At 46.5% G+C, this 26,724-nt stretch overlaps 1 protein-coding gene across 1 annotated transcript in view; it reads left to right on the top strand.

Moving 5' to 3' along the window:
- Positions 1–26,724, top strand: part of LOC132581821 (A.superbus venom factor 1-like) — a 138,095-nt gene that overhangs the window by 10,892 nt on the left and 100,479 nt on the right. The window contains exons 4-9 of the mRNA XM_060253234.1: positions 630–748; positions 1,631–1,713; positions 13,144–13,234; positions 15,817–15,919; positions 16,028–16,154; positions 20,722–20,837. Of these exons, the coding sequence (XP_060109217.1) occupies positions 630–748; positions 1,631–1,713; positions 13,144–13,234; positions 15,817–15,919; positions 16,028–16,154; positions 20,722–20,837 (639 nt within the window). The remainder of the gene's footprint in view (positions 1–629; positions 749–1,630; positions 1,714–13,143; positions 13,235–15,816; positions 15,920–16,027; positions 16,155–20,721; positions 20,838–26,724) is intronic.

The raw sequence follows: 26,724 nt of genomic DNA, 5'->3' as shown, positions 1-26,724 counted from the left end.
ACCTTCAAGTGGCGCGACCACCCTCTTCACGCCGGAGGATCTGCAGGGATTTCGCATAAGAAGCGCCGGAGCAGCCAAAAGAGCCGGCGACTTCCGTCGCAAAAGCCGCTCAAACGTTTTCCTGCTTCTTGGCGGTTTCCGTTTGAGCGGGTTTCGCGACGGAACTTTCCGGCTCTTTTGGCTGCTCCGGCGCTTCTTATGCGAAATCCCTGCAGATCCTCCGGCGTGAAGAGGATGGTCGCGCCACTTGAAGGTGAGTGCGAAAACGCCCTACGTGTTTTTTGAGGGGGAGCAAAATTAAAAAATGGCGCCCCCTTATGGGCTATTCTATCTTACCGTCCCATAGAATACAATGAACTCCATACCCAATTTGGCGCCCCCCCCCTCTGTTGGCGCCCAGGGCAAGCACCCTCTGCCCCCTAGATCCGGCTCTGGGGTGTGACCTAATATGCAAATGAGTTCCTGCTGGGCTTTTTCTTGGAAAAAAAAGCCCTGAATCCCAGGACATGATGGAAATGGCATAGCCACTTTCCCGGCAAAGTCAGTGAGCCTCCCTCCTGCGCGCGCGCACACACACACACACACCCTTTCCATACCCCTTCCACGATGGTGTTCTCATCTCTTTCCAGACACCAGAAGGAATTGTGGTTCACTATGACTCCGTTTCAACGAACAAAAAGAAATTGGAATCCACCGTTGCCTCTGCTTTAATAACCCCCCAGCCATTCAACATACCTGAGATTGTGAGGTAATTTACTATGAATATTACTCGATAGATCCAAGCGGGCAGTCATGTTAGTCTGAAGCAGTTGAACAAAGCAGGAGTCAAGTGGCACCTTTAAGACCAACCAAGTTTTTGTCAGAACGTAAACTTTCGTGTGCTCTCTTAGGCACACTTCATCAGATGAGGGGATCAGCTATTGTGGGCTGAAATGCATGCAGTTTGTTGATTAAGAGGGCAAACTGACTTGTGATCACCTGGTGGAACAGTGTGGCTTGGCCATTTGGTCTGGATAGCCTTAAAAGGTAATAAAGTTTCCTGCCAGTTGGTGTTTTTTGCAAATCTAGGGAAATCACAAAAGGACATGCATTTCCTAGCTGTAGTCCACCTAATTTACTTATCAACATCAGTCGATGCATTATAAACATCATTCTTGTCTGCCATTAGAAAACAAGAATACATAACATGAAAATGGGTTAAGTGTCTTTCATGAGATAAATAGCCAATATCCCTTATTTGAGTGTGTCAATATAAAACATTATTCTGATACACTATTCTAAAAGAGAAATACATTGGAATACTGTAGGTGTATAGCTATACTCCCTGAGAGTGGGTTTAGCATATGTAATGAGATAAAAAGCCAATATCCCTGTTCAGTCCTGGGGAGGTGTTTGTTCCAAGTTTCATAATAATTTGTAATTCAGCAATTTCTCTCTCCATTCGGTTCTGATAGGAGCCATATGTTTGACACCAAAACAGGCCAGATGAGTTATAAGGTCAGCTGGCAACCTTAGGGAGGGAGGGTTGCCAGGTTCAATTCAAGAAATATCTGGGTACTTTGGGGGTGGAGCCAGGAGAAAAGTTGTGACAAGCACAATTGAACTACTGAAATTTTTTTTTCTCCTCTAGCTTAGGAACATGGACAGTGACAGCCAAGTATGGGGACTCCCCCCAGCATACTTTCTCCACAAATTTTGAAGTCAAGGAATATGGTAAGGATGACCAATTTATTTATTTATTTCATTAGATTTGTGTCCCACCTTCCCCTTACAGACTCAGGGAGGCTCTCTCTCGGCTTGGCTTCGCGAACGAAGATTTAAGAAGGGTGCAATAGTTCACGTCTGCTGCAGGCTCGCTGGTGGCTGACAAGACCAATGTGGGACAGGCAGGTCCGGCCACAGTGGCTGCAGGGAAAAGTCTGATTTAGGGTTGGTGCTGTAGGCCACCTTTTCTAGGCCCCTCTCCGTGTGGAGCAAGGCTGCTTGGTCGTTCAGGGTGCTGTCGAAAAATGCTTTCGTCTCCGGGTTAGCATCAGGTGACCAATACCCTGAACCGCCTACATGCAGGATCGGGACTGCGGCTTCCAGTGGCACCTTCCACCTGCCGTTTTGCCCCTAGCCCATCGCTGCAGGACTTGATGTGTTGTGGGTTGTGTATGTGGATATGCCCTTCAGGGAGGCTAACAACATTTTAAAATCAATCATGCAGCTTAAAAACAAAACAATATAACGAAACCTCAAAATACTACAGAACTACAAGTTAGTCATCCAAGATTCTTTTATCACCGCTACTGTTGTTATATCGACGCTCAATATATTGCTGGCATTATTACTGTTATTATGTCAGTGCTCGGATGTCGGTATCCTGATGCTGGTCATTGGGCTTTCAATGCTGTGGTGTCGATATTAGTAAGAACATAAGAACATAAGAGAAGCCATGTTGGATCAGGCCAATGGTGCACTCTCTCTCTCTCTATGTGGCTCATAGCCACTGATGGACCTCTGCTCCATATTTTTATCCAATCCCCTCTTGAAGCTGGCTATGCTTGTAGCCGCCACCACCTCCTGTGGCAGAGAATTCCACATGTTAATCACCCTTTGAGTGAAGAAGGACTTCCTTTTATCCGTTTTAACCCGACTGCTCAGCAATTTCAGTTGCCTCCCTCAGGAGTGAAATGTGAGCTGAAAGAGTTCGGTCTTGCAGGCCCTGTGGAACTGTAAAAGGTCCCGCAGGGCTCTAATTTCTTCTGGGAGGGCATTCCACCATATGGGGGCTGCTACAGAAAAAGCTAGGCTTCCCAACCCCCCAGCCCTGGCGGGGGACCCCTGAATTTGCAGCCTCCTCCCCCGGTCTCCAAAAATCCCGAAGTGGCGGGGGGGGGGGGGAGAGAACATGCGTGTAGGCATCATGTAGTTGTAGAGCTCCTGCAGGTTTAGAAACCTGCAAACTGATCTGTTTGTAAAATGTGTGCCTTCAAGGCTGCGCAGGAAACAGGAAGGGCTTCATTGGAAAGGGTCAGTAATAGTTTCCATGGAGAAAGGCCCCTCCCTTTCTTTTGCTTTTGTTTTCACAGCAAGGAAAGTTCTGCAGGAAGAAGATCTAGTAATTATTTGTGTGTGTGAGAGAGGGAGGGGGCAGGGGATTCCCTGGTTTGGAGGTCCTCCCCCCCCTTTAGAAAGAGTGGGGGGAGGGAAATGTCTACTGGGCACTCTATTATTCCCTATGGAGAACGATTCCCATAGGGAATAATAGGGAATTGATCCGTGGGTATTGGGGGCTCTGGGGGGGCTATTTTTTGAGGTAGCGGTACCAAATTTTTAGTATAGCATCTAGTGCCTCTCCCCAAAATACCCCCCAAGTTTCAAAACGATTGGACCAGAGGGTCCAATTCTATGAGCCCCAAAAGATGGTGCCCCATCTTTCATTATTTTTTATGGAAGAAAGGCATTTTAAAAGGTGTGCTGTCCCTTTAAATGTGATGACCAGAACTCCCTTGGAGTTCAATTATGCTTGTCACATTCTTGTTCCTGGCTCCACCCCCAATGTCTCCTGGCTCCACCCCCAAAGTCTTCTGGCTCCACCCCCAAAGTCGTCAGATTTTTCTTCAATTGGACTTGGCAACCCTAGAAAAAGCCCTGGCCACGGTGGTAACCAACCAGGATTCTTTTGGTCCAGAGATCGCTAAAAGATTTTGTGAACCTGAGCATAGTGCCCGCTGGGGTGCATAGGGGGAAAGGTGGTCTCAAAGGTAATTCTGGCTCAGCATTTTCTCTCCCTCATCCCTGGATTCATTAAGCCTGTGACTTTTCCCCAGGCAAGACTCAAATACTGTCCTGACCCTTTGTATTGCAGATTTCAAGTAATGTCAAGCGCAGGGGTGTCAAACATGCATTTTGGGGGCCAAATCAGGCCCCCGGAGGGCTCCTATCAGGCCCCCAAGCAACTGGTTGTCATCTGCTTCCTTCTCCCTCTCTCTGGCTTCCTTCTGTATAACAGCTTGCTCTGCCAGGCTTGCTCAGTCGCACAGGAGCGACAGAACAAAACCTCTATTTTCTCCATTAGCTGAGGCTCCTCCCTTGGGGAGGAAGAGGGGAGGAATAACTTACTTTGCCGGACTCTTTCAATCGCACAGGAGCTACAGAGCAAAACCTCTGTTTTCTCCATTGGCTAAGGCTCCTCCCTTGGGGAGGAAGGCAGGAGGAATAGCTTGTTTTTCCAGGCTTTCTCAATTGCACAGCAGAGCTACTGAGCCAACCCTCTCTTTCGTCTATTGGCTGAGGCTCCTTCCCTTCCTGGTCCCCTGGGGAAGGAAGGAAAGAGTCAGAGCTTCCTTTGCCCAGTTCTCTGGATCCCATGGGAGAAATACAAAAAAAGCATCTTTAAGACCAATGAGGACTAACGTTTTAAGCATGTTTTAAGTTTAAATATATATATATTTGTGTTTGTCGGTGTTCTTTATAAAATGTATATCTCTGCAACCTAATCTTAAATAGGTACAGACATGGCCCGGCCCGACATGGCCTGGCCCCACAAGGTCTCATTTATGTCAGATCCAGCCCTCACAACAAATGAGTTCGACACCCCTGGTATAGAGTCACTTGATCACCTCTGGTCTGCATATATTTTGGCAGGAGCTCACAGGAGCGGAGCTCTGGAACCTCTACATTATATGGAGCTCTTTCTTTCTTGATTCCTCCTCCCCCAACCCCCCCAAAAATACTGGCTTCTGGGCTACATTGTTCAAACCCTCGTGAGAATTTTGCTGAACTCGAAGATCTGACAAACTTTCAAATATTTTCCCACATAAAAAATGGGAAAATCATAGAATCCTAGAGTTGGAAGGGACCTCTATGGTCATCTAGTCCAACCCCCTGCACAATGCAGGAAACTCACAAACACCTCCCCCTAAATTCACAGGAACCTCATTGCTGTCAGATGGCCATCCAGCCTCTGCTTAAAAACCTCCAAGGAAGGAGAGCCCACCACCTCCCCAGGAGGAAGCCTGTTCTACTGAGGAATCCTTCTAACGGTGAGGAAGTTCTTCCTAATAGAATCATAGAGTTGGAAGGGACTTCCAGGGTCATCTAGTCCAGCCCCCTGCACAATGCAGGAAACTCACAAACACCTTCCCTTAAATTTACAGGATCCTTATTGCTGTCAGATGGCCATCTACCTCTGTTTAAAAACCTCCGAGGAAGGAGAGCCCACCACCTCCTGAGGAATTGCTCTAACTGTCAGGAAGTTCTTCCTAATGTTGAGCCGGAAACTCTTTTGATTTAATTTCTACACATTGGTTCTGGTCCTACCTTCCGGGGCCACAGAAAACAATTCCATACCCTCCTCTATAGGACAGCCCTTCAGGTACTTGAAGATGGTGATCCTATCCTCTCTCAGCCGCCTCCTCTCCAGGCTAAACATCCCCGGCTCCTTCAACCTTTCCTCATAGGACTAAAACCTATCAAGCAGACAGTTGTAAATCTTCATCATGCCACTGTGGCCACGTAGGAAAAAATAATTTAAAAAGTATGATTGGAGTAAGGTATGACAATTATAATCCAAGAAGCGTTTGAAGGTCGATGCTGAGCTGATATAATTTAATGCCCCCTTCTGGTGATGTCAGGAGTGGGTGGCATGTGCTACTAAGTTATGCAAATGTGTTGTGCTACCGATAAGGCCCCCAAGTCCCAGGCCCGGGTGGGGGTTCTCCCACCTTGAAGGTTCCCAACCCACTGGCCCACATTGGGCCGGTAAGGGGAGCCTCCCCCAATGTCGCCAGTGCAATGGCTTCACCCAGATGTGACATCATCGTGCCAGCCACTCTAGGCATTTCTGAGAAAACTCTATGGTTTTCCCAGAAGCTCTAGCCGATTCTCCCTCATGAAGCGCTAAAGCGTCCGGGAAAACCATAGAGTTTCCCCAAAAATGCCTATAGCAGCCGGCAAAGGACAACTTCCTTTTCCAGAAAGTGAAGCAAGTCCCCCGCCAGAGCCACAGGGGATGGCAACCCTAGCTAATGAGGTCCAGCACCTCTTTTTCTATGAAATGACCCCAGGAAATCACCCTTGAATCTTGGAGGGGAGGAGGTTGAAGGAGTTGGGCCTGTTTAGCCTGGAGAGGAGGCGGCTGAGAGGTGATAGGATCACCATCTTCAAGTACTTGAAGGGCTATCATAGAGAGGATGGTGTGGAATTGTTTTCTGTGGCCCTGGAAGGTTGGATCAAAACCAGTGGGTTGAAATTAAATCAAAAGAGTTTCCGGCTCAACATGAGGAAGAACTCCCCCACCGTTAGAGCGATTCCTCAGTAGAACAGGCTTCCTCCTGGGGAGGTGGTGGGCTCTCCTTCCTTGGAGGTTTTTCAACAGAGGCTAGATGGCCATCTGACAGCAATGAGGATCCTGTGAATTTAGGGGGAGGGATCTGTGAGTTTAGAGCGGTTCCTCAGTGGAACAGGCTTCCTCCTGGGGAGGTGGTGGGCTCTCCTTTCTTGGAGGTTTTTCGGTATAAACAATTTTATTAGTAACATATGGTAGTAGAACTATTTCTACAGCTTATAAAAAAAAGCCTTAAGATGAAAGCATCATTCTACCCCACATCTTACTTTCCTCCCACCCCACCCCCCAATAATTGACCCCCGCCAGTGTTATTTTTTAGAAAACAGATATTAAAGGTACCTTTAACTATCAAGAAAAAAACGAAAATTGATTAAGGAAAAAAGAAAAAAAGAAAAAAAGAAAACCCTTCAAAAGTTATATTCTTGTCTTAAAGGTCTTAATCTTCAAAAATTGTCCAGTGTCCTTTTATTTTCCACTCTTTTTCTACATATCTTCTGAATTTCTTCCACTCCCGATTAAAGAGTTCTAAATCGCAGTCTCTTAATTTTCTTGTTAGCTTATCCATTTCACTCCATGACATAACTTTTAAAGTCCAGTCCCACTTTTCTGGTATTTTTTCTTGCTTCCACAACTGCGCATACAATGTCCTAGCAGCTGAGAGCAAGTACCATATTAAAGTTCTATCTTCTTTTGGAAAATTCTCCATTTGTAATCCCAGCAAAAATGTCTCTGCTTCTTTTTTAAATTCATATCCTAGGATCTTGGATATCTCTTGTTGAATCATCTGCCAAAACATTTTAGCTCTTTCACAAGTCCACCACATATGGTAGAAAGAGCCTTCATGCTTTTTACATTTCCAACACCTATCTGGCATCTTATTGTTCATCTTTGCTAATTTTTTTGGAGTCATGTACCATCTATACATCATCTTAAAACAGTTCTCTTTAATACTATGACATGTTGCGAGTTTCATAGAGTTTTTCCACAAATGTTCCCAAGATTCCATTTTTATTTCTTTATTTACATTAATTGCCCATTTTATCATTTGAGATTTCACTACTTCATCTTCTGTAGTCCATTGTAAAAGTAATTTGTACACTTTTGAAATTAATTTCTCATTATCTCCAAGCAGAACTCTTTCCATTTCTGTTTGCTCTTTCCTTATTCCTTCAGCTTTGATATCATTCTCCATCAAGCTTTTTATTTGTTGCATTTGAAACCAATCATATTTATAGTTCAATTCTTCTGCAGTTTTCAGTTCTATTTTCCCACTTTGTATTTTTAGTAGTTGGTTGTATGATAGTTGTTTTTCCTTAACTGTTTTGGCCGTTAACTTTATCACTTCAGCCGGCACTATCCACAGAGGTCTTCTCTCATCGCCATATTTCTTGTACTTTATCCACACATTTAGTAAGTTGCTCCTTATATAATGGTGAGAGAAAAGACCGTCCATCTTCTTTTTCCCATAATACAAGTAGGCATGCCAGCCGAATTTTTTCCCATGGCCTTCTAACACTAGAATTTTTTTATTTAATAACGTTATCCATTCTTTCAACCATACTAAACAGATTGCTTCATGATACAGTTTCAAATCTGGTAATTGAAACCCACCTCTCTCTTTTGCATCTATCAGGACTTTCATTTTAATTCTGGGTTTCCTCCCGGCCCACACAAATTCCGAGATTTTTCTTCTCCATTTATCAAATTGCTTAGCATCTTTCACAATGGGGATAGTTTGAAACAAATACATAATCCTTGGTAAGATATTCATTTTTACTGCAGCTATTCTGCCCAACAATGACAAATTGAGCTTGTTCCACTTTAGCATATCTTCTTCTATTTTGCGCCAGAGCTTTTCATAGTTGTTCCTAAACAGATCAATATTTTTCATTGTTATCTCTACCCCTAGGTATTTTACCTTAGAGGTAACTTCACAACCCGTTAGTCTTTGTAGTTCTTGTTGTCTATTTTTCTGCATATTCTTACATAAAATTTTTGATTTTTCTTTGTTTATGTAAAGTCCCGCCAACTCCCCAAACTCTTGTATTCTCGTTAACAACGGTGTAGCTTGTAAGGGATTTTCATTTATAAACATTATATCATCCGCAAATGCTCTATATTTATAGGTATACCCTTTTATTTGTAGTCCTTCTAAATCTTTTTCATCTTGGATCTGCATCAGTAAAATTTCAAGAGTCATTATGAACAACAATGGCGAAAGCGGGCAGCCTTGTCTAGTACCTTTACTAATTTTCATTTCGTCTGTAAGATCTGCATTGATGCACAACCTTGCCCTTTGTTCAAAATATATTGCCTTTATCATTCTTATAAAACTTTCTCCAAGCTCCATTTTTTCCATCACTGCAAACATGAAGTCCCAATTTAAATTGTCAAATGCTTTTTCTGCATCCGCAAAGAATAGTGCTACTTCTTTTTCTGGATGTCTTTCATAGTATTCTACAATATTTACAACAGTTCTAATATTGTCTCTTATTTGTCTTTTGGGGAGAAAACCAGCTTGGTCCTCCTTTATAAAATTTATCAGATATTGCTTAAGTCGTTCCGCCAGAATTCTTGTAAATATTTTATAATCATTGTTCAAAAGTGAAATTGGTCTATAATTTTTCACATTTGTGACGTCTCTTTCTTCTTTAGGTATCAAAGAAATAACAGCTTCCTTCCATGTATTTGGTACCTTCCCTTTAGCTCTTATTACATTCATCAGCTTCTGTAATTTTGGTATTAATTCATCTTTAAAAATTTTAAAATATTTAGCTGTATAACCGTCTGGCCCGGGAGCTTTATCATTCTTCATCACATTAATTGCTGCTTCAATTTCTATTTTTTCGATTGGGTCATTCAAAATTTTTCTCATATTTTCAGTTAAAGGCTCAATTTTTATTTTCTGTAAGTATTCATCTATCTTTTTTCTCTTTACTTCAGCACCTTTAAACAGCTTGGCATAGTACTTAAAAAATTCTCTTTTTATTCCCTCTTGAGTAACTACATCTCTTCCATCTATTACAATTCTACTAATTGTTTTGTTTTCTCTCTTTTTTTTCAGCTGCCACGCCAAGTATTTCCCCGTCTTATTTGCTCCTTCAAACGATTTCTGCTGAAGCCTTTTCAAGTTCCATTCCACTTCTTTGTTTAGTAAATGTCTTAGTTGAGTTTGTAATATTGATATTTCCCTTAGAATCTTCTTTTTCCCTGGTCTTTTCCTCAACGCACCTTCTTTTTTCTTTATTTCATTTTGAATGTCCAATAATTGTTTTTCTTTTTCCCTTTTATCTTTGTTGTTCAATGTAATCAACAACCCTCTCATTACTGCTTTATAAGTATCCCAGACCGTCTGGAAGTCAATATCTTCTTTATCATTCATTTGGAAAAATTCCTTAGTCTCTTTTCCTAGGAAAGTCACTGTTTCTTTGTTCTGTAATAAATCTTCATTCAGTCTCCATCTTCTCAGTCTTTTGGACAATTTTGTAATCCACATTATTGGGTTATGGTCGGCACCGATTTTAGGCAAAATATCTATCTTCTTTGTTATAAGGCCTAAGTCTCTAGTTCCCCACAACATGTCAATTCTAGAAAAGGTCTTATGTCTTGCAGAAAAAAAAGTATAGTCCCGCACTTCAGGATTAAACTTTCTCCATATATCTTCCAAGTTTTCCTGTTTGACTAACTCAAAGAAAGACTTTGGCAATTTCCCTTCTTTCACACTATTTTTTTTCCCTCCGGATCTATCCAATGAGTTCTCAACTGTTCCATTAAAATCTCCCATTAAGAGTATTTGATCGTAGGTCAACTCATCTAGTTGTTGTATAATGTCTTTAAAAAAAACATCTTTTGCACCATTAGGTGCATATAGTCCCAATAACAGCATTTTTTTCCCATTTGATGTTATTTCCACTGCTACAAATCTTCCATCTTTATCTTTAAACATCAGTTTTGGCTCCAAGTCCTGTTTAACATAAATGACTACTCCCCTTTTTTTCTGTTTGGCTAATGAAAAAAATTCCCTTCCCAATTGTTTATTCCATAAAAATTTATAATCCTTTTGTTTGATGTGTACTTCTTGCAGACAAATTATGTTACAATTTTGCTTCTTAATCCAATGAAAAGTTGCCCTTCTTTTTTGTGGTGAATTTAGTCCATTAACATTCCAAGACAGTAATTTGTAATCCATCATGGTGCAAATTCTTTATTTTCTTCAAAAAATCTCCTCAACTCTCTAGCATTTGTAATTGTTACTCTCTTCCCCTGAAGTTCAAAGCTCAAACCCTCAGGGATTAACCATCTGTACCTTGTGCCATTGTCTTTCAGTTTTTCTGTCAACTTTTTATATGTTCTCCTGTCGTTTATCACTTCTTTGGGTAGCTCCTTCATTATTCTCACTCTGCTACCTCTTATTATCAATGACTGTTCAAAGTTTTTCTTGATGATCCTTCCCACCATTTCCTTTGTCATAAATCTTACAACAACATCTCTTGGTAAGTTGTTTTTTTTGGCGTGTAACGAATTGACTCTATACATATGATCATACATATTCTTAGTCTTGTCAGGGTCTTCTTCTAAGAATTCTGCAATTATGTTTATTATATATCCTCTCAGATCATCATTCTCTTCCTCAGGTACTCCTCTCAAGCGTATCTGATTTTCCATTAATTTGCATTCGTGGATCGTCACTTTTTCTTGGACTTTCAGCAAGGTGGTATCATGTACTTTAACTTTCTCCTCCACTTCCTGTACTTTCTTGTCTATTTTCCCAATTTGGCCTTTAAGGTCATCCACTTCTTTTTTAATTACTGTAATAAGTTCTTCCTTCATTTCTTGCATCATTTTATTAACTCCTTTCATAATCCTGGCTTCCATAGCCTCCATTTGGTCCTGCATTTTTTCTAATGAGAGGGCTCTTGTTCGGGGCTGCCTGGGCTCTGACATTTAGGCAAGAAGCAGGGAAATAAAATAAAAATACCAAAAATTTCCGTCTCACAATTTACAAATTTGGCTACCAAGTTCAAAAGGTCTAAATTTTCTCTCTTATTTAGTCTTTGTTCTGTTCTTTTCTGAGCTTCCTAAGCCCAGATATATATTTTTAAAGAAATTTTTCCCCTTTAAAAAATGACGAAATTTTTAGTTTCACCAATTTGAAATTTGACAGTCAGGTTCAATAGAGCAGAGCTTGCCCTTTCCAGCAAGCCTATTTTCGCTGGTTTCTGAGCCTCCAAAGCCAAGATATTTATCAAAAAAGCCTTCAAAAATTCCAAGATGGCGGCCGCGATTTTTCCCCTTAAAAAAAAATTTTTTTCCCTTTTAAAGTCCTCCCAGGAGCCCACCAGTAATGTATTCAATAGATCTTGTCCTCTTACCCTCTTTCCCGTCGATTCTGTCAATTTTTAAAGTCCCAGTTCTTTTTAAAACAATATTTTAAATCGGACCTCCCAGCAATGGCTGCCGATGTTTCTCTATGATATAGAGTAGGCTTTTTTCTTTACTGCTTCCTGTCTCTGTCAGCTTCAACTCTCATGGAAATCTCACGATACTTGACGCACTTCCTGTCTTGCTCAGAAGGGTTGAAGAGCTATTCCAGTAATATTCCAATGCAACGTGGCTATTTACATTTCAGGAAACCGCAAACCGCAAGTAGACACAACTAAATTTCCTTTTCGAATTTTAGCAGTTTTTAACACTGTCTTTTGTATTAAAACAGTCCCAACTTCTCAACTTCTTTCTTCTAATTGCAAGTTTTATATTTTCCCTTTCTTCCCACCTTTAATATATCCCTTTAGTCTGCAAATAACTCCAGAGTGAAAAGAGAGCTTCTGTACCTTTTTTTCTTCACTTATCCAAGTTCCACTGGTCTTCCAAAACTTTAGTTGTTTAGAATTGTTCCAGAAGGTTAGGATCTTGACGGGCTTATGCCAAATCGATGACTCTGAAAGATCTTGCAGACGATAACTATGCAAACTTCTGAGACCCCTCAAAGCCTCAAAGGAACCCTCTTCAGGGTTCCTTTTCAGCCAAGGTAAATCTCTTCCAAAGTTTTAAGTGCATGTCTTGGTCCTTTCTCTCACTGAGAAAGGTAGGCAGTGGGCTTAGATTGCCCTCCACTACCCCGAACAAGATCTTCAGCTTGCTCCCGATGTGAGAGACAACTCAGCCCGCCATTTTCCTCCCCGGAAGTCCTCCCTTTCTTGGAGGTTTTTCAACCTGGATTGGAACCTGACAGCAATGAGGATCCTGTGAATTTAGCAGGAGGTGGTTGTGAGTTTAGAGCGGTTCCTCGGTGGAACAGGCTTCCTCCTCGGGAGATGGTGGGCTCTCCTTCTTTGGAGGTTTTTCAACAGAGGCTAGATGACCATCTGACAGCAATGAGGATCCTGTGAATTTAGGGGGAGGTGTTTGTGAGTTTAGAGTGGTTCCTCAGTGGAACAGGCTTCCTCCTTGGGAGGTGGTGGGCTCTCCTTCCTTGGAGGTTTTGAAGCAGAGGCTGGATGGCCATCTGACAGCAATGCGGATCCTGTGAATTGAGGGGGAGGTGCCTGTGAGTTTCCTGCATTCTGCAGGGGGTTGGACTAGATGACCCTGGAGGTCCCTTCCAACTCTAGGATTCTATGAGTTCAGGTTTCTGAATGTTCATTAATCTCCAGAACTGCATTCCCCTCCTCTCTGCTTTACCCATCTGTACCTCCAGGAGGCCTGAGTTTGGGGAGGGGTGTGGGACCCCTGTAGTAGAAACTCAAGTTAACTGTTTGTTTCTCTTTTCATGAATGTTTACTCTCTCCTCTTTCTCTGTTTCCTTCCAGTGCTACCAAGCTTTGAAGTCATTTTGACGCCAAGCGAAAAGTTTTATAACGTTGATAGTGACAAGGACTTCAGAGTGTCTATCAGTGCAAGGTGGGTGGGTGCCTCTCAGAAAGGGTAGGAGGGTTAATCTGCTCTGTAGGACGTCAAATCCAGTGGCGGAAAATATTGGTTGCCAGGAGATACAGGGGGCTCACCCACAACTATGAGACTATCGCTTAATTTTTATAAGAAAGAAACAAAATATTTTAAAAAAAATACAATAGTGGGGAAAAGGTACAATGAAAACTTTTGCAAAATAAATTCCATTAATGTTTTTCATTAAAATAGTAACACAATGTAAATTTTAGTTGCATTGCAGTAATAATATTGGAACTTCTATTATATTTTCAAGCTACTAACACAGGGGTCCTCAAACTTTTTAAATAGGGGGCCAGTTCACTGTCCCTCAGACTGTTGGAGGGCCGGACTGCCGTTACTGTACAAGGCCGCGGGCCGTCAGTTCTCCGTCTTCTGCATCTCTCTCCCTTCCCCACACCACACACCTCGGCCTGGGAACTCACCTCATCTCGGTATCACCTCACACTCTGTCTCCGCCGCCTCAGCCCAGTGCCGGAAGTGTGCGTTGCTAACGCGAGTTTAGGTCGAACGTCACTTCCGGTCTGATTTTGCCATAACCCGGCGGGCCGCATAAACGTCCTCAGTGGGCCGCATCTGGCCCATGGGCCGTAGTTTGAGGACCCCTGTACTAACATATTGTCTAATGTTTAAGGGGGCCCACTTCATCAGCGGCCCACTTCCATTGGGCAAACTGACACCCTGGCCAGTCTGCCACTGATCAAATAATCTTATCATCAAATACATTTATTTCATTTATATGCCACTTTCTCCCACAAGGGGACCCAAAGTGACTTACGTACTTCTCCTCTGCTCTGTTATATCCTCACAACAACTCTGTGCAGTTAATTAGGCAGAGAGAGTGTGGCTGGCCCAGGGTCACCCAACCAACTTCCACCAGGATTCGAACCTGGGTCTCCTAGCCTGACGCTGTAGTCACTACACCACAGTGGTTCTCAAATGAGTCCTGTAGGATGGTATCTTCTGTCTTTTTAAAAGACATACGAGACCAATAATGGTTTTAAGAGTTGAAGAAGGTGATCAAAAGGAATCAGTGGGTTCCGATCATGTGAGGCATCCATGACTAATGTTCTTTCCAAACAAGCATCCTCTTCTCCCCTCACTGTTTGTGCCAACTGGACCAACCACTTGGCATGGCATCTCGTTTGTTGAGCTGGAACCAGGTCATAGACTCATAGAATCATAGAGTTGGAAGGGACCTCCGAGGTCATCTAGTCCAACCCCCTGCACAATGCAGGAAACTCACAAACACCTCCCCCTAAATTCACAGGATCCTCATTGCTGTTAGATGGCCATCTAGCCTCTGCTTAAAAACCTCCAAGGAAGGAGAGCCCACCACCTCTCAAGGAGGAAGCCTGTTCCACTGAGGAACCGCTCTAAACTCACAAATCCCTCCCCCTAAATTCACAGGATCCTCATTGCTGTCAGATGGCCATCCAGCCTCTGTTTAAAAACCTCCAAGGAAGGAGAGCCCACCACCTCCCAAGGAGGAAGCCTGTTCCACTGAGGAACCGCTCTAAACTCACAAACACCTCCCCCTAAATTCACAGGATCCTCATTGCTGTCAGGTGGCCCTCTAGCCTCTGTTGAAAAACCTCAAAGGAAGGAGAGCCCACCACCTCCCGAGGAAGCCTGTTCCACTGAGGAACCGCTCTAAACTCACAAACACCTCCCCCTAAATTCACAGGATTCTCATTGCTGTTAGATGGCCATCTAGCCTCTGCTTAAAAACCTCCAAGGAAGGAGAACCCACCATCTCCCAAGGAGGAAGCCTGTTTCACTGAGGAACCACTCTAAACTCACAAATGCCTCCCCCTAAATTCCCAGGATCCTCATTGCTGTCAGATGGCCATCTAGCCTCTGTTGAAAAACCTCCAAAGAAGGAGAGCCCACCACCTCCCGAGGAGGAAGCCTGTTCCACTGAGGAACCGCTCTAATCATAGAATCACAGAATCATAGAATCATATCATGTCTGTAAGATTTCCAAGTTCTCCTGGGACATGTTCTGAACCTGTGAATGTATTGTAAAGACTGGGTTCCAGTGATAAATAAGCCTCCAAACTGAAAAAAGATGGATGAAACGTCTTGATATCTAGAACAGACGTCTTTGGAAGGGCTTCCTTTAGTTCCATGAATGAAATACTGGACTGTTGTCACTCCTTTGTGATTGGAAAGATTGCTTTTGAACTGCCTTCTCCGAATGTCTTTTTTGCTACATGCTTTCTGTTTGAAGTTCTATGAGCAAGTTCTGTCAGAACACCACTGACCTCTACATTACACTGTGTGGTTGTTTAAAATTTTTAATTTACACAGCTGTACACTAAGATCCTATAGTTTCGCCACCACCTCCTGTGGCAGTGAATTCCACATGTCAATCACCCTTTGGGTGAAGAAATACTTCTTTTTATCTGTTCTAACCTGACTCCTCAGCAATTTCATGGGGTACCCCAGAGTTCTTGTATTGGCGAGAAAGGGAGAAAAGGACTTCTTTCTCTGCCTTCTCTATCCATTGAATAATTTTGTAAATCTTCTCCCAGTTTCCACTATGGGAAGAGAGTGAGAGGTGTGGCCTTGGTCCTCTTTGGAGTGCTGGAAGATGGCAAGAAGCTAAGCATCCCCAATTCCCTCGACAGAATCCCGGTAGGAAATACCAGGCTCAGGTGCTGCAGGAGGGTGAGAAGGCCCACTGCTGCTGGCTCCCTTTGGTGGTGATGCAGTGACAGAGGTCCTTTTCCTCTTTTCTTTCAGGTTATCGATGGGGAAGGGGAACGAGAAGCTGTGCTAACAAAACGCCTGCTGCAAAAACAATTTGCCACACCCAGGGATCTCGTTGGGCATTTCATCTACGTCTCTGTGACTGTGATGACGGAAGCAGGTGAAAAAAAAAGAGCTTAGCTTCTGAGGGAATGGTGGGCGGTTCACACGTGGATAGAGAGGTGTCATGTGTTTCTCAAACACAAGCCATGTACACTCACCCCTCCTGGGTCCATGCCTCATTGGCATAAGAACCTCAGAGGAGCCCTGCTGAGTCAGAACAGAGAAGGCCCATCTAGTCCAGCCTCCTGTCTCACACAGTGGCCAACCAGTTCCTCTGGAGGGCCAACCACAGGGCAAAGAGGCTGAGGCCTTCCCCTGAGAAGAACCTCAGAAGAGCCCTGCTGGGTCAGACCAGGGAGGGTCCGCCTAGTCCAGCCTCCTGACTCACACAGTGGCCAGCCAGTTCCTCTGGAGGGCCAACAACAGGGCACAGAGGCGGAGGCCTTCCCCTGAGAAGAACCTCAGAAGAGCCCTGCTGGGTCAGACCAGTGAGGGTCCATCTAGTCCAGCCTCCTGTCTAACACACAGTGGCCAACCAGTTCCTCTGGAGGGCCAACAACAGGGCAGAGTGGCCGAGGCCTTTCCCTGAGAAGAACATCAGAAGAGCCCTGCTGGGTCAGACCAGTGAGGGTCCGTCTAGTCCAGCCTCCTGACTCACACAGTGGCCAACCAGTTCCTCTGGAGGGCCAACAACAGGGCACAGAGGCTGAGGCCTTCCCCTGAGAACCTCAGAAGAGCCCGGCTGGGTCAGACCAGGGAGAGTCCATCCAGTCCAGCCTCCTGTCTCACTCAGTGGCCAACCAGTTCCTCTGGAGGGCCAACAACAGGGCAGAGAGGCCGAGGCCTTCCCCTGAGAAGAACATCAGAAGAGCTTTGCTGGGTCAAACCAGGGAGGGTCCATCTAGTCCAGCCTCCTGTCTCACACAGTGGCCAACCAGTTCCTCTGGAGGGCCAACAACAGGGCAGAGAGGCCGAGGCCTTCCCCTGAGAAGAACATCAGAAGAGCTTTGCTGGGTCAGACCAGGGAGGGTCCATCTAGTCCAGCATCCTGTCCTATACAGTGGCCATCCAACCAGTTCCTCTGGAGGGCCAACAATAGGGCAGAGAGGCTGAGGCCTTCTGTTGGAATTGCCTATGGGCACTGTGACTGACTGTCTCTGAATGCAAAGGTTCCCTTTAAAAATCATGACTAGTAGCCACTGATATCCTGCCCTCCATCCATCTGTCTAATCCACTTTTAAAACCTTCTGCACCTGTGGCCTTTCCTCCATCACCACTTAGTGGTTTCATGGGCTAAGAAGGGATGCCAGTCTCTTCCTAAAATGCTGACGGCAGCAAGGCCGGGCCCATGAGAGTGCTTGCCAAGTCCTCATAGTGCCACCACACACAGTTGCTCAGGTGGCTTGGATGGACAACCAGTCCAGCTTGGGACTCTGTTCGTAGTCTCAGTTTGGGATCCTTCCACCCTTCCTGAGTTGAATTCCTGTGTATTTAGAGAATGTAAGACAGAACAAGAATTTGAGAGAACCGCATAAAAACATAAGAGAAGCCCTGTTGGATCAGGCCAATGGCCCCTCCAGTCTAACACTCTGTGTCACATAAGAACATAAGAGAAGCCTTACGTTCTTATGTGACACAGAGTGTTGGACTGGATGGGCCACTGGCCTGATTCAACATGGCTTCTCTTATGTTCTTATGTGACACAGAGTGTTGGACTGGATGGGCCACTGGCCTGATCCAACATGGCTTCTCTTATGTTCTTATGTGACACAGAGTGTTGGACTGGATGGGCCATTGGCCTGATCCAACAGGGCTTCTCTTATGTTCTTATGTGACACAGAGTGTTGGACTGGAGGGGCCACTGGCCTGATCCAACATGGCTTCTCTTATGTTCTTATGTGACACAGAGTGTTGGACTGGATGGGCCATTGGCCTGATCCAACATGGCTTCTCTTATGTTCTTATGTTCATTATACCCTATGGAGACCAATTTCCATAGATAATGGAGAAATGATCCATGGGTATCTTGGGCTCTAATGGAGTTGTTTTTTGAGGTAGAGACATCAAAATTTCAGCATAGCATCCAGCACCTCTCCTTAAAACACCCTCTAATTTTCAAAATGATTGTACCAGGGGGTTCAATTCTATATGCCCCAAAAGAAAGTACCCCTATCCTCCATTATTTCCAACGGAGGGAAGGGATTTAAAAAAGTGTGCAGTCCCTTTAAACGCCATCAGGGCCCTGTGGGATTTATCGCAGTTCCGCAGGGCCTGAAAGACTGAATTGTTTCAGATGGCATAGGACATCTAATGGGAGAGGGCTGCCACCATGGCACTTTTATTACTAACTGCCCAGGATCTGTGCGTGTGAGAAAGAAAATATGACATGATCCGCCTGAGTAGCACCATTGTTATTTATCTGATTGTTTTATTGTTTTAATATTGTTTGTTTAGTGTCTATTTTATGGTGTTAGCTGCCTTGAGTCTGTAGGGCATACATGGAATAAATGAATGAATGAATGAATGAATGAATGAATGAATGAATGAATGAATGTGATAGCCAGAACTCCCTTGGGAATTCAGTTATGCTTGCCACACCGTTTCTTCTGGCTCCACCCCAATATCTCTTGGCTCCCCCCCACCCAAGTCTCCTGGCTCCACCCCAATATCTCCTGGCTCCACCCCCAAGTCTCCTGGCTCCACCCCAATGTCTCCTGGCTCCACCCCCAAGTCTCCTGGCTCCACCCCAATATCTCCTGGCTCCACCTCCCAAGTCTCCTGGCTCCACCCCAATATCTCCTGGCTCCACCCCCAAGTCTCCTGGCTCCACCCTAATGTCTCCTGGCTCCACCCCCCAAGTCTCCTGGCTCCACCCCAATATCTCCTGGCTCCACCCCCCCAAGTCTCCTGGCTCCACCCCAATATCTCCTGGCTCCACCCCCAAGTCTCCTGGCTCCACCCCCCAAATCTCCTGGCTCCACCCCAATGTTTCCTGGTTCCACCCTCAAAGTCTCCTGGCTCCACCCCTGAAATCCCCAGATATTTCTTGAATTGGACCTGGCAACCCTATTTGAGACTCCTTAAGGCAGAGAAAAGTGGGGTATAAAAAAACTTAACTCTCCTTCCCTTCTCTTCTGTTGGAAGCTAAGCACAGAAAGAAAATCCCATTAGGGCATACATGTCCATGAATCGTAGTTCTCAGGGTCCTCTCTTACACTCCAAGGGAAATGCTGTTTGTTACTTCGAAGTCAGGTAGCAATTTTTCTCTGGGCTGTTCTGGCCAGGGGTCTTGAAGGGTTTTGCCATCTTCTGGGCATGGAGCAGAGGTCACTGGGTTTGGGTGTGTGTGAGTGGGAAGAGGTATTTGTGAGTTTCCTGCATTGTGCGGTGGGGGGGGGGGGGGGTTGACTAGATGACCCTGGAGGTCCCTTCCAGCTCTATAATTCTATGATTCTGAAATAGGTCCAGGTTTTCCTTTCTGTGCAATTCTACAGTGCAGTCAATTTGCGTGGGCAAGTGTGGTGTTCAAATTCCTGACTACCATCCTGTATGAACATTGTACATCTTGCAGCAGGATGGACTGAAGACGTTCAGAGGCCTGGGGCCAATGAACAGGGAGTAGGGTTGCCAATCCCCAGGTGGGGGCAGGGGATCCCCCGGTTTGGAGGCCCTCCCCCCGCTTCAGGGTCATCAGAAAGCGGGGGTGGGGGGTGAGGAGGAAAATGTCTGCTGGCAACTCTATTATTCCCTATAGATATTTATTCTCATAGAAAATCATGGAGAATTGATCTGCGGGTATCTGGGACTCTGGGGGGCTGTTTTTTGGGGTAGAGGCACCAAATTTTCAGTATAGCATCTAGTGCCTCGCCCCAAAATACCCCCCAAGTTTCAAAAAGATTGGACCGGGGGTCCAATTCTATGAGCCCCAAAAGAAGGTGCCCCTATCCTTCATTATTTCCTATGGAAGGAAGGAATTGAAAAGGTGTGCTGTCCCTTTAAATGTGAAGAAGAGAGAGAGCCAGTGGAGAGCCAGTTTGGTGTAGCGGTTAAGTGTGTGGACTCTTATCTGGGAGAACCAGGTTTGATTCCCCACTCCTCCACTTGCACCTGCTGGAATGGCCTTGGGTCAGCCATAGCTCTGGCAGAGGTTGTCCTTGAAAGGGCAGCTGCTGTGAGAGCCCTTTCAGCCCCACCCACCTCACAGGGTGTCTGTTGTGGGGGAGGAAGGTAAAGGAGATTGTGAGCCGCTCTGAGACTCTTCGGAGTGGAGGGCGGGATATAAATCCAATATCTTCTTCATCTTCATCTTCTTCATCTAAATGTGATGGCCAGAACTCCCTTTGGAGTTCAATGATGCTTGTCACAGCCTTGATCTCGGCTCTACCCCTAATGTCTCCTGGCTCCACCCCCAAAGTCCCCAGATATTTCTTGAATTGGACTTGGCAACCCTGACAGGGAGGCCTCCGCAGATCTGAATAAATGCCAGGAGACAGAGTCTTGAAAACTACATCCCCTGGAAGTGGAAGGATTGGGGCAAATGGAGTTGGTTTTGAAATGTGACATTCCCCTCCCCAAATACTGGGTTTCACTTTCTTTTCCGCATCTCTTTCTTGCTTTTGTTGCAGGCAATGACATGGTGTTAGCTGAACTGAGTGGCATTAAGATTGTGACGTCTCCCTATGAAATCCACTTCACAAAAACCCCCAAGTACTTCAAGCCAGGGATGCCATATGTACTGACGGTACGGTGATATTAATAGGAGTCTCTTTTCTTCTTACGGCCCAGTCTCAGGGCTCAAACAAACAAACTGAAGAACATACATCTCAGTCTGTGCGTACATTTATTTATTTATTATTTATTACCTTGTATTTCTATCTTGCCCTCTCCGCGAGCAGACTCACGGCAGTTAACAAGCCAACAGTATCTAAAAACAGTACCACATTACAAATACAACATTACAAAACCTTACAATTAAAACACAATGGTGCTATAATCAATATAAAAAGCAGGCAGGGTTTAGAATCATATAGAGCTGGAAGGGACCTCCAGGGTCATCTAGTCCAACCGCCTGCATGATGCTGTCAGAACTGGAAGAACTTCAATCGAGGCCCAAGACTCGTTACAAAGTATAGGCGTTTATTGAGAACTGCAGAGCTGAAGGTACAAGATAACACTGATGCCGAGGCCTGGCATCCGTTACATTTTATGTGGTTATTGTAACAATAATAAAACGATCTTTCACACAGCCAGAGACAGTCGTCTGTTTCTCAGGGTCTGTTATCAGGAAAGGAGGATGGCATCCCGCTGTGAAGGCCGGAGCGGCCGGGCTTCAAAGGCCACCTGCAAATGTTACCCTGTTATCTGTCAAGCTCTAGTGAACACCGCTTGTTTGAAATGCAGAGGAATTTGGGTTAGTGATGCAAAGCATGGCACATAGGGTTAATATCGTGTTACAGCATGGAGTCGGTCTGGCTAACAGTATACAGGAAAGTTACAAGTTCTGACATACAGCCCCCCCTAAGCTCTTCGCCTTGGGCTTGTGTGGGTACAGTAGGTGGAATTTTTTGAGCAGTTGTGGTGCGGCCACATCGCTGGCTTTGACCCACTCATCACAACTCGGGGGAAAGTATTTCCAGTGGATTAGGTAATACAGTACCCCCCGTTGGACCCTGGAGTCTAGGATCTCCTGCACCTCATGGTGGCTCTGGCCCTTCACTCGAGTAGGAGGTGGCTCTGGAGGGCGAGGGTGCCAGGATGTAGCTCCAGGATCTTTGCGAAGAAGGCTGCAATGAAAAACAGGGTGGATCTTACTCAGCAACTTAGGTAACTCTAGTTCTACCGTTACCTGGTTAATCACCCGTTTTATTTTGAATGGTCCTAAATACTTATAGGCCAGTTTGCGGCATGTCTGGGGGAGAGGGAGGTTCTTAGTTGGCAGGAATACCTTCTCCCCCTCTTTGAACTCCCACTGGGGGGGAGTGTTTTTTGTTGAACTGCCGCTTGTACTCCTCTTTGGCCTCTTTCAGGTTCTCCTGGATCACTTCCCACCCTTGGCGGACCCCCTCCCACCATTGTTGGCACGAGGTTGGCTCAGGGGCCCCCGCTGGCAGTGGGAGGTGAGGGAATGGCTTGCCCTCGTACCCGTTCACGATTAGAAACGGGAAGGTTTTGGTGGAGCTGTGGAAGCTGTTGTTGTATCCATACTCTGTGAAAGCCAACAGCTCCACCCAGTTCGATTGCTGGAAGTTGATGTAACACCGGAGGTACTGCTCCAGAAGCCCGTTCACCCTCTCCGTCTGCCTGTCCGTCTGCGGGTGATAGGCTGAGCCCCTGCTCTATCCCCGCAATTTTGCAAAACTCCCGCCAGAAGTTGGCAACGAACTGTGGCCCGCGGTCGCTAATGACCTTATCGGGGAATGAGTGAAGGCGGACCACGTGGTTGAAAAATAGCTGGGCCAGTCTCTTGGCGTTGGGTAGCTTCTTACAGGGAATGAAGTGGGCTTGTTTAGAGAAGGTGTCCACTACCACCAGGATTACGGTTTTCCCTTGGGAGGGTGGTAGCTCGACTATAAAGTCCATGGAGACCACTGCCCAGGGTCGGGCTGCGGTCGGGAGGGGGACTAGATGGCCTGGGGGCTTCCCTCCCCATCGTTTCGCCATGATGCATGTCAGGCACGAGCTTACAAACTCCGACACGTCTCGCTTTAAGTGCGGCCACCAGAATTGCCTGCTTAGTAAATTCAGAGTTTTCACGTAGCTGAAGTGCCCCGCCAGGCGGCTGGAGTGGCACTGCGTCAGGACTTCCTTTCGCAGGCTCTCTGGCACATAGATTTTACCCTTGTAGTACCAGAGCCCCCCTTCCCCCTTTTCCACGCCTTCGAGCCGCTTCCCCCCCTCCGCTTCCGTCTCGGCCACGAAGCGTTCTTTTTCTTTCGGCTCCGGTGCCCCTGTTTGCTTCCCTGAGCGAGTGGTGAACCCCCCCCCGCTACTGCCGACGGGGGAATGAGTGAGTCTACTACCTCCTCCCGTTGGCTGTAATGTTGGGGCATGCGCGAAAGCGCATCAGCTAGAAAGTTCTTGGTGCCGGGGATGTGCTTCAGCACAAAATCAAACTTAGCGAAAAACCCCGCCCATCGTATTTGCTTCGCGGTCAGTTTGCGGCGGCCGGTTAGGGCTTCTAGGTTTTTGTGATCGGTCCAGATCTCAAATGGGACGCGGGCCCCCTCTAACCACGACCGCCATGTTTTGAGGGCGAAAGTGATCGCGAATGCCTCTTTGTCCCATACTGACCAATTCCTTTGCTCATTTGAGAATTTATGGGAGATGTAAGCACAGGGACGGAGCCCCCCCTCGTCATCCTTCTGCATCAGTATGGCCCCCACCGCGACGTCGGAGGCATTGCATTGCACCACGAAGGGCTTTAACTCGTTGGGGTGCGCTAGGACTGGCTCGCTTGTGAACAGTCTCTTTAGTTCGTCGAAGGCACGCTGGCATTCGGGCGACCATGCCAGGCGTGCACCGGGTTTCTTAGCCTCCTCCCCCTTCCCTTTTGTCTTGAGGAGCTCAGTGAGGGGTAGCATGACTTGGGCGAACCCTTTGATGAACCCGCGGTAAAAATTTGCAAACCCGAGGAAAGATTGTAACTGCCGTCGGGTTCTGGGGGGCTCCCAGTCTAGCACGGCCTGCATTTTCGCGGGGTCCATTGCTAACCCTTCCCCGGACACTCTGAATCCTAGATAATCTAGTTCCGACTTGTGGAACTCACATTTGGTCAGTTTGGCATACAATTTGTTTTGATACAGTGTGGTTAACACCTTTCGCACCAACGGCACGTGTGACTCTAGGTCTTTTGAGTAAATAATGATGTCATCAAGGTAGACCACCACCCCTTTATACAGGTATTCCCTCAGTACTTCATTGATAAAGTTCATGAATACCCCCGGCGCCCCCTGTAACCCAAAAGGCATTACTAAATATTCGAACTGTCCCATCGGTGTGTTGAACGCCGTTTTCCACTCGTCCCCCTCCTTTATCCGCACGCGGAAGTATGCATCGCGGAGGTCGAGTTTGGTGAACACTTTACCCTCCGCTACCGTGCTTAACAGGTCTTTTATCAGCGGGATCGGGTAGGCGTTGGACATAGAAATCCCGTTTATCCCGTGAAAATCTGTGCAAAGTCTCAAACTGCCATCCTTCTTCTTGTGGAACAGGACCGGGGCCGCATGGGGGGCCATGGCGGGCCGAATGAACCGTCGCTTCAAGTTCTTGTCTATGAACTTTTTGAGTTCCGCCTTCTCCGCCCAGCCCATCGAGTAGAGTTTAGCTTTTGGCAGTTCTTGCCCCGGTATTAGTTCGATGGCACAGTCAGTGGGGCGGTGCGGGGGTAATTCATAAGAACATAAGAACATAAGAGAAGCCATGTTGGATCAGGCCAACGGCCCATCAAGTCCAACACTCTGTGTCACACAGTGGCAAAAAATGTTATATACACACATACACTGTGGCTAATAGCCACTGATGGACCTGTGCTCCATACACTGTGGCTAATAGCCACTGATGGACCTGTGCTCCATACACTGTGGCTAATAGCCACTGATGGACCTGTGCTCCATATTTTTATCTAAACCCCTCTTGAAGGTGGCTATACTTGTGGCCGCCACCACCTCCTGTGGCAGTGAATTCCACATGTTAATCACCCTTTGGGTGAAGAAGTACTTCCTTTTATCCGTCTTAACCTGTCTGCTCAGCAATTTCATCGAATGCCCACGAGTTCTTGTATTGTGAGAAAGGGAGAAAAGTACTTCTTTCTCTACTTTCTCCATTCCATGCATTATCTTGTAAACCTCTATCATGTCACCCCGCAGTCGACGTTTCTCCAAGCTAAAGAGTCCCAAGTGTTTCAACCTTTCTTCATAGGGAAAGTGCTCCAGCCCTTTAATCATTCTAGTTGCCCTTCTCTGCACCTTCTCTAAAGCTATAATATCCTTTTTGAGGTGCGGCGACCAGAACTGCACACAGTACTCCAAATGAGACCGCACCATCGATTTATACAGGGGCATTATGATACTGGCTGATTTGTTTTCAATTCCCTTCCTAATAATTCCCAGCATGGCATTGGCCTTTTTTATTGCAAACGCACACTGTCTTGACACTTTCAGTGAGTTATCTATCATGACCCCAAGATCTCTCTCTTGATCAGTCTCTGCCAGTTCACACCCCATCAACTTGTATTTGTAGCTGGGATTCTTAGCCCCAATGTGCATTACTTTGCACTTGGCCACATTGAACCGCATCTGCCACGTTGACGCCCACTCACCCAGCCTCAACAGATCCCTTTGGAGTTCCTCACAATCCTCTCTGGTTCTCACCACCCTGAACATCACCACCCTGAACACCCTGAATTCGTCCGCCTCTTGCTCGCTAAACGCCCTCCTCAGGGATTGACCTCACTTCCTCTAAGGTTAGGCACAACCTCTCGTTCCGAGGGGGTGCTCGGGGCCCCCACTCCGTCCACCAATGGTGATGCTCGCACCGCCAGTCTGGGAATCGCACGATTTGTTCTTCCCAACGTATGTCTGGCTGGTGCCTGGCTAGCCACCCCACTCCCACCACGTCGAAGGAGGAGGAGGGGGCTATTACAAATGTTTCGATCCCCCAGTGGTCCCCTGTCCCAACCGGCACCGCTTGGGTCTCTTGGGTGCATGGTTCCCCCTTCATTACTGTCCCATCCATCTGTTCGAATTGGATGGGGTGGGGCAAGGGGGAGCGGGTCAAGCCCAGGGCCTCCACTAAGCGGGGGGTGATAATGTCCCTGGAACACCCAGAGTCTATCAAGGCTCGGGCGTGCATAAACCGCTTTAGGTGGGGGTTCAGTAAAGTCACGGCCATAAACAAAAGTTCCCCTGTTACTCTCACTGTCATCAATGCCGACTTTTCTCGGAGCTGCTTTGCGGCACCTATTAAAGCAGGTCACTGTCGTTTCCCAATGACTCTTGATCCCACGACTCTTCGCTCGACTCCTCAATGGTGGTAATTTCCTCGTCAATCGCCATGGAAGCGGCAACGGCGCCCCGACTGGGCTCCTTGGTGCGCCCTCCTCCCTTCTTCGGGGCGCTGGAGGGCGGCTTGGGCGACGGGGGGGGGGGTCGATGTTGGCTTCACGGGGCAATTGGCGGCTAGGTGCCCCGGGTCCCCGCACCTGAAGCATCTCCTGCTGGCCCCGACCGGCGTGGAAGTCGCTGGCGCCTTCTTGCCTTCGGGCTTGACGGGGGAGGGGGCCGCCTTTCCCCCCTTCTTCCCCTTCTGCTGCTGGCGGCGCATCCCGACGTGTTACATGTTTGTTTCCACTTCTCCCGCCAGCTGGATCCAGCCCACTAGGGTGTCGGGTCTTCCCTGGTGGTAACATCGGTCTAGGATGTTTGCATTCAGGCCGTTCTTGAACGCCGAGTACTTCATCAATTCGCTCCAGCCCCTCACCGCCGCGCAGTGGGTCATGAATTTGGTGGCGTACTCCTGCGTGGTGCGGTTCCCCTGCTCGATTATTTGGAGGGCTTCGACGGCCTTCTCCTCTCTCAGGGGGTCCCCGTACTGCCGCAGCATCGCTTGGAGGAAGTCAGCCACCGTGGCTA

This window comes from Heteronotia binoei, chromosome 13, assembly GCF_032191835.1.
Source record: "Heteronotia binoei isolate CCM8104 ecotype False Entrance Well chromosome 13, APGP_CSIRO_Hbin_v1, whole genome shotgun sequence".
Lineage (NCBI taxonomy): Eukaryota > Metazoa > Chordata > Lepidosauria > Squamata > Gekkonidae > Heteronotia > Heteronotia binoei.
The sequence above is the reverse complement of the archived record's forward strand: the minus strand, read 5'-3'. Positions and strand labels throughout refer to the sequence as shown.